This window comes from Stigmatopora nigra, chromosome 18, assembly GCF_051989575.1.
Source record: "Stigmatopora nigra isolate UIUO_SnigA chromosome 18, RoL_Snig_1.1, whole genome shotgun sequence".
NCBI classification, from domain to species: Eukaryota; Metazoa; Chordata; class Actinopteri; order Syngnathiformes; family Syngnathidae; genus Stigmatopora; species Stigmatopora nigra.
In genome coordinates, this window is record NC_135525.1 from 5,465,698 (window position 1) to 5,473,276 (window position 7,579).

A 7,579-nucleotide genomic window follows, 5' to 3' on the forward strand; every position below is an offset into this window, starting at 1 on the left:
TTTTTTAATTGTTGCAGGCAATTCAGCCAATCCATGATGAGAATGCTGCTATGCCAAAATTCAGCCAATGAGCGCTGTCGTCACTGTGAGCACAATGGCTTCGCTTTCATGCTCGTCCTGAAAACATTGATGCCGAGAGCGTAAAACACATATAAATACAAATCTAAACACTTTTGACTTAAGGTAAGGACCAAACCAACGAGTTATCGTCTTGGTCGTTGATTCTTCTCGTTCCGATCTTTCCGAGGGCTTTGTATTCGTCACCGATTTCACGAATGAATGAACCGCGAACGCATAGCACATCTTCAATAACAATAACAAAGAATGCACCACATTAATTCCCGTGTTATTCTTAATCCAAATGATATTTTAGGTCTCATCTTAGTATGAAGGTGGTCAACCTGAAGATAGCAATTCTCCAGGCTTGGAAGGAGCGCTGGAGTGACTATCAGTGGGCTGTAAATATCAAGAAAAACTTTCCGAAGGGAGCAACATGGGACTATCTTAACCTCGCAGGTTAGTAGAGCAACATTATTGTTTTACTACACATGGAAACATAAATTATGTAGTCGGATCATTTATTTTTCCGTGGTTTTTTTGTGTCTTGCAGAGGCATTAATGGAGCAGGCGTTGATCGGTCCATCACCTAACCCACTGATTTTGTCCTATCTCAAATATGCCATTAGTTCACAGGTGGGAGATGAACCCAAAAAGTAATGCGTATCTGTTAATTTACCATCGTTACTGAATATTTAATCTATATGTCTACAGATGGTGTCTTATTCCAGTGTGCTCATTGCCATTAGCAAGGTAAAAACATAACAGATCTGACAATACAGGCAACCTAATAATGTAATAAATGTGCTATGTACTTGTAGTTTGATGACTTTTCACGAGATCTTTGTGTCAAGTCGCTTCTGGAGATCATGGACATGTTTTGCCATCGGCTCAGGTAAAAAAAAAAAGTATTTTGAAATTGTAATACTTAATACTGGTTATTTATTATTATACCAACCAAAAAATATTATAATAACCCTGTCATGAGTAACAAAACAAATAAACACAAATGAAAAAAATATACATTTATTACTTTAAGGATTGTCAAAATTATTTATCAAATACATGTTAGTACTGAATGTTAGAAATGCAAATTTAAACCAAATCAAAAGCCTTGATTGTCATACTCCACAGATGCGTATAACAAAATTGGTGGTGCTACTCCACAAAGTGCATTTTTCCCATTAAAAACCTAAATAAGTAACTAATAATTATTACATTTTTTATATATATTAATAATAATTAAAGATGAAATGCACAGGTAAGTGTAACAAAATAAGTTTTTAACAAAAAACTGCAATAAATTTGTTATTGCATGATTTACACATGTGAATAGTCAAAAGGTTTCACAGTGAAATGTTCCAAATTTCCAGGAACATCTCTCCATAATAAACAGTTGTGTCTGTGCTTTTAAAGCTGCCATGGGAAAACTGAGGAATGCATCGGCCTGTGTCGCGCCTTGCTGGGGGTGGTGGTCTGGCTCCTCAATGGCTGTGCATGCTACTGCGAAAGGCTGAGAGAACCGGGCATGCTGTGCGTCACCGAAGTCTGCCTGGAAGAGTGTCGCGACAGGCTTCACAAACTCATGAGCAGCGCCAAGAACAGAGCTTTGGTGCACATTGCCCGACTAGAAGATCAAGGGTCCTGGAGTAACGTGGAACAGGCCCTTGTTAAAGTCAACGAGGGGCTGGGCTATGTAGCCAACCCAACGCTTCGGAGTCAGTTGGAAGAAAGCTTGGCGCTGGTTAAAGGGTACACTTTCCATTGTAATTGCCAGATTATGGGGAACATCTGACTATAAAAAATGACTGAAAAATATGATGGCATCTTCTTGTTTGACTTCAGGATCCCGCAAATGCTGTGCGTGCAGCCCGACTCGCCACTCCACGCTTCCTTCCCGTCAATCCATGCATTTATTATGCTGGAAGGGACCATGAATTTGACGGGAGAGATCCAGCCAATGGTTGAGCAGCTCATGATGATTAAGAGAATGCAGGTAGGAAACATTTAACACATTCAACAAGTTGAAATTCTTTTGACTCAAATGTTTAATAATGACCCACAAACTAAAGTTAAAAAAGATAATTAATGACATTAAATCAAAGTATTCAATTGAAAAACTAAACTGGGGTATGTATATGTAGTTACCTAACAAGTATTAACAAGTTAGCTAACTCATTCACTGTCATTGACATCTTTAGACGTCAACATCACAGTCCTTGGTACTGAAAGAGTTCCTTTCATATGTATTCAGATCATAACAAAAGTGTATGGATTCCTTATTAAATTGAAGGTAAACTGTATTTTGATTTTTATAATGTGTGTGTTGGCAAAATTTGCTCAACAGAGAATCCCTACTCCGTTTTTTGTGTTGGAAATATGGAAAGCCTGTTTCACCGGCCTCATTGAGTCACCAGAGGGTACCGAAGAGCTGAAATGGACTGCCTTCACTTTCCTTAAGGTGAATATTGTTTGGCTACTTTTTCCACCATAACAAAAATTTCAACCACCTCCTTGCAAACCTTCTTTCTTTTCTAGATCCCACAAGTTCTTCTCCGACTCAAAAAGTATCCTCAGAGTGACAGAGGCCAGGTGAATGCCAAGGATAAGTTGATGTTTACGTTTTAGAGACAGTGATTATTAACATTGTATTTCCCCAGGACTTCACGGAGGACGTGAACGTGGCATTTCAGTATTTGCTGAAACTGACGCCGCTGCTGGACAAAGCCGATCAAAGATGCAAGTGAGTGTCAAGAAAGTGTTACGATGAAGCGCTGTCTATTAGTAAATGATCTTTTTTTTGTCCTAGTTGTGACTGCCTGGGCATGCTGCTTCAAGAGTGCAACAAACTCGGCCTGCTCTCCGACTCCAACACCGAGATGCTCACGTTCGAACGGTGCGTGCTCCTTTTCCAAATAACCAACAAAGATTACCACTACCTTTCAGTGTATTCACGTCGATTCCCCCACATCTTTTTCCCGGCCCCCCCAATTCTCCTCCCTTTCCTCCTGGACAGAAAGTTCTCCCCGAAGCTCAAAACTGCAGAAAATGCAAATATACAACCCAACCCGGGCCTAATCCTCCGTGCTGAACCCACAGTCACAAACATTCTCAAGGTAGAGAGAGGAAACAACATCTTATGTCAATGCTTATTTTAGCTTTTTTATATTTTTTGATTTTATACATTTATTTTTTAACTAAAAACAGAAAAAAATGGACTAAAAATGTCATCATCTCATCCATTTTTTACCTTCTGTTTGATGATTTAGACGGTAGATGCCGACCACTCCAAGTCCCCGGAAGGACTTCTGGGGGTCCTTGGTCACATGTTGTCGGGGAAAAGTTTGGATTTGCTGCTGGCGGCGGCGGCCGCCACGGGAAAACTCAAGTCCTTTGCTCGCAAGTTCATTAAGTTAGTATCTATTAGTATTAGGTCTTGAAAACATGCTTTCCATGAAAAAACTACCCAGGATAAAAAAGTCAATGAATACAAATATTTATATAAATAATTTCATATATAATAAACCTAATTGCTGTAAATACAAAATTTTAAGTGAACTGGATTTCAATCAAAGGTGAAAAATTCAATTCATTTAATCAGGCTTTCCAGTTTTCACTTGATAAAAATATTCATAAATACTCAAAATAACAAGTTTTTTAACCAAATGAACTCAATTAAATTCACAATATCAAGACAACAAGAGGCACTGTACCCAAAAATTAGAGTTTTATTGTTTACATTGTACTAACATTGTATATTTCGGCAGGTTAAATGAGTTTCCCAAGCACATCAGTGGTGAAGGATGTACGTACAATTCATTATAAAATGGCAGTTTTTACTAATTTAACCTGCAAAATGTAATGTCTTTTTTTTCTTTTTCCAAAACAGCAAAGTCTGCATCAGTTCGGGCGCTTTTATTTGACATTTCTTTCCTGATGCTTTGCCACGTTGTACAAACATACGGTTCGGAGGTATTTATTCAAAGTCACAATGCAGTTTTTTCATTACACCACCACAAGATGGCCTAATTTTCTACCTTGTCTGGGTTGTGTCTCACCCTCATTAGGTGGTCCTGTCTGACCCCAGCCCATCTGGAGAGACCCCCTTCTTTGAGACATGGCTGCAAACATGTATGCCAGAAGAGGGTAAAATTCTCAACCCGGACCACCCTTGCTTCAGACCCGAACCTGGAAAAGTTGAGAGTTTGGTAACGCTGCTGAATAATTCCTCAGAGATGAAGCTAGTGTGAGTCGACAACTAATCCCACTTTACAAATTGTGACTGTACAATATGACCATATATATTGCGAAAATAATATCAAACTTTGTGTGTCTTTATGTCTACGATGGGATAAGGAGAAAGCGTAGTAATATCGTCGTTATTGCCGTAAATAGGCTTGATGCAAATTTTGGCCAACAGCTGTACCCCATTTGTGTTGACGTACTATATTAGTTTCATAATTAATTCCACCAATCAGCCTCAAGAGATCGTTATCGCCAACTGTTAATGAGTACTGCATATAGTAATACAATTGAAAATAGCAACATACAGTTGCATTTTTTTCCAATATTAATTGATTCTAAATTGTATTTTGTTAAGCTAATATAAAACAATGTTTACAATCAAAACCTACAAGTGTTGGTAGATAATTATATTGATATTTTTTTGTCCCCATATCGCACAGTACTACTTCAATTTTTTTTTTTCCAATGTTTGACTTTTTTTTTTCTCCTTTTGACAGTCAAGTGAAATGGCATGAAATTTGCCTCAGCACCCCGGCAGCCATTTTAGAAGTCCTAAACGCGTGGGAGAACGGCGTACTGTCGGTGGAAGCAGTGCAGGTTGTCAATTTTGTTATTTAACAGGTCACACGATTGAAGTGTTCATTTTCTGTGGAAAGCAAGGAGTCGCCGTACGGTCACGCTGATGTCACTTTAATAAGTCTCGCTTTCCTTCTTCCATTGAAGATTTTGTCATGACTCAACGCAGCGTCTTTCCGCGCACAACTCTCACCTTCCTCTTTTTGTTGCTCGTCTTTTCTGAGTACAGAAAATCACTGACAACATCAAAGGCAAAGTCTGCAGCATGGCCATCTGCGCCGTGGCGTGGCTGGTGGCTCACGTCAGGATGCTGGGGCGGGACGAGAGAGAGAAGCCTCAGACCATGATCCGACAGCTGGTTACCCCTCTCTATGGCGAGAACACGCTGCAGTTTTACAGTGAACGGTACAAACATCCCTAAGGAAACACCATAAATGGAGTAGTATAGACTATAACAGGGGTGGGCAAACTTTTGGGCCCGGGGACTACTACATTGACTTTAAAATTTTGACAGATGGGCCGGGTCAGCACAAGATACGATACATATAAAAAAAGTGCATCCGTTAACAGTACATATGAAACCTAAACAGAAAAAAAGGACTAAAGTATTAACATACTCATCACTCATCATTAAAGTAAAAAGTATAAAGTAGAAAGGAATGTATTAAGAAATATTAAAATGTCATTTAAAAAAAGATTCTGATTCCCCATAACCACCCAAATTTCATCCATTTTCTGACATTTTAGTCACGTAAAAACCTTTTGCTTTGTTTTTTTCCCATCAGTGTGACCATCATGAGCTCCATCATGGAGCACATGTGCGCCGACGTCTTCCAGCAAACGGCAGCAGCTCTACGCCCCCCCATGGAGGGCCAGGAACCCATACCTTACCGCAACCTGTTACCGGCTAAGGAAGCCATCCGTGCTGCCCTCACCAAGCAGTTCCAGGTGGTTCTACGCAAAGGCTGGGTAGACAGCAGGGCGCTACATTTATTCCAAAGTCTACTCAACATGGGAGGCGTCTTCTGGTTCACTAATAATTTGGTTAAGGTACATATCAGACCTGAAAAATAACTTTTCTTTCTTTTTTTTCTTTATTATTTCTTAATACATTCCTTTTACTTTACTGTGCAAATAGAAAAACAAGTGGTGAAATCGGGTGAGAACTGTGTAAATCTGCGAACCACTCATCCACCGGGCAACCCATTCATAGATATTAATTATTACATTTTATTATTACTAAATCATTTATGTGTAGTAAACATGCACCCGCTTATGGCAGGTTTGATACTGATGTGTGAAGATGCTCACACTGGTACTCAGAGGTTGTCTTTCTGCCCAGACAAATTAGAAAAATTAGAGGAAACATTGATAATAATGCTAGCAAGGGGGGGATAATCAAATCAAATCCATCTCCTCCATCTATGAAAGAACTTTTCACTGTGAAGGCATGTGTCTTAATCTGCATAAATATAGCCACGGATCATATTAAGTGGGATCTAATTTTAGGAGCTGCTGAAGGAAACCCGACAGGAGTGGGCCCATCGGGTTGTGGAGTTGCTTTACAGCATCTTCTGTTTGGACAGCCATCAGATTAGTCTGACTTTGCTAGGCACCATCGTTCCCAACCTGCTGACTGACTCTGCTCATTGGCACAGCTTGGTAGACCCACCTGGCAAAGCACTGGCCAAGTAAGATGTGATTAGTTGCTGTGTTTCTTTTGGCCACCCGTCATAAACCAATTCTTCATTTCTCTTAAGGTTAGCGGTGTGGTGCGCGCTTAGTTCCTATTCATCCCACAACAAAGGCGCCTCCTCAGCTCATCAACGGAGAAGACAGCGAGAAGATATCGAGGTAGGCAGACCGGATTTGCGGTTATGTGCAATATTGTACGTGGTAAATGTGTGGGGTTTTTTTTTGGGCGGCAGGACTACTGCAGTCTCTTTCCTTTGGATGACACTCAACCGTCAAAGCTGATGCGTCTCCTGAGCTCCAATGAAGATGAACCTGTTGCACTTTCCAGTCCAGGTTAGTCTACGAATAGGGGTTCCCACACAAGTATTATGAATACAATGGCAAAATGAGAATAAATGAGGTGATGCATTTGTATTGATTGCAATGAGGAAGGTGATCTGTTCAGTGACATCATCACAGTTAGTAAACGTCTCGTGGAAAATGTCAAATGAGGAAAAACATTTGTATTCATTTCAATAAGGAAATTCATATTTTCACCATGAAAAATGAAAACAAGGTAGTAAATAAGACAAAAAATGCTTTTCCATTCACTGTAATGGAGAAAATCCTCTTAGGTTAAACCTGCTAACAAAACAGAACGTAGAAATGAAAAAAAAACAAGAGTGTGAATGAGGGGAAATGGTGATTTTTGTCAATGAGGAATTGTGTCTTGGGCTATTTTGGGATGGCCATCTAGAGCGGAAGGAAGACTTTTGCTCTTTCATGAATTTACATCAGAACTACATAATATAGTAGAACTTCTATCTAAACTCAAATTTTTCCATAGTTCCCAGGCAAGGTCATGTCATTTTTATCCATTTTTTTCTGTGTTTTTAGTTCAAAAATCATTTTGTAAAATCTAAAAATATATATAAAAAAACTAAATTAAACATTGTTTTAGATCTATAAAAAAACGGAATATTCAGGGCTTTTAATCCATTTATTTAAAAAAATCTAAATATTATAT

At 39.1% G+C, this 7,579-nt stretch overlaps 1 protein-coding gene across 1 annotated transcript in view; it reads left to right on the forward strand.

The window, feature by feature from the left end:
* Nucleotides 1-57: 57 nt before the first annotated feature.
* Nucleotides 58-7,579, forward strand: part of med24 (mediator complex subunit 24) — a 10,213-nt gene continuing 2,691 nt past the window's right edge. Inside the window, exons 1-22 of the mRNA XM_077738863.1 lie at nucleotides 58-183; nucleotides 374-516; nucleotides 611-693; nucleotides 772-810; nucleotides 879-952; nucleotides 1,474-1,809; nucleotides 1,903-2,053; nucleotides 2,405-2,518; nucleotides 2,596-2,649; nucleotides 2,718-2,800; nucleotides 2,867-2,953; nucleotides 3,074-3,173; nucleotides 3,327-3,469; nucleotides 3,825-3,862; nucleotides 3,947-4,029; nucleotides 4,125-4,303; nucleotides 4,800-4,899; nucleotides 5,108-5,283; nucleotides 5,664-5,928; nucleotides 6,388-6,569; nucleotides 6,639-6,732; nucleotides 6,807-6,906. Of these exons, the coding sequence (XP_077594989.1) occupies nucleotides 387-516; nucleotides 611-693; nucleotides 772-810; nucleotides 879-952; nucleotides 1,474-1,809; nucleotides 1,903-2,053; nucleotides 2,405-2,518; nucleotides 2,596-2,649; nucleotides 2,718-2,800; nucleotides 2,867-2,953; nucleotides 3,074-3,173; nucleotides 3,327-3,469; nucleotides 3,825-3,862; nucleotides 3,947-4,029; nucleotides 4,125-4,303; nucleotides 4,800-4,899; nucleotides 5,108-5,283; nucleotides 5,664-5,928; nucleotides 6,388-6,569; nucleotides 6,639-6,732; nucleotides 6,807-6,906 (2,611 nt within the window). The 5' untranslated portion in view covers nucleotides 58-183; nucleotides 374-386. The remainder of the gene's footprint in view (nucleotides 184-373; nucleotides 517-610; nucleotides 694-771; nucleotides 811-878; nucleotides 953-1,473; nucleotides 1,810-1,902; nucleotides 2,054-2,404; nucleotides 2,519-2,595; nucleotides 2,650-2,717; nucleotides 2,801-2,866; nucleotides 2,954-3,073; nucleotides 3,174-3,326; nucleotides 3,470-3,824; nucleotides 3,863-3,946; nucleotides 4,030-4,124; nucleotides 4,304-4,799; nucleotides 4,900-5,107; nucleotides 5,284-5,663; nucleotides 5,929-6,387; nucleotides 6,570-6,638; nucleotides 6,733-6,806; nucleotides 6,907-7,579) is intronic.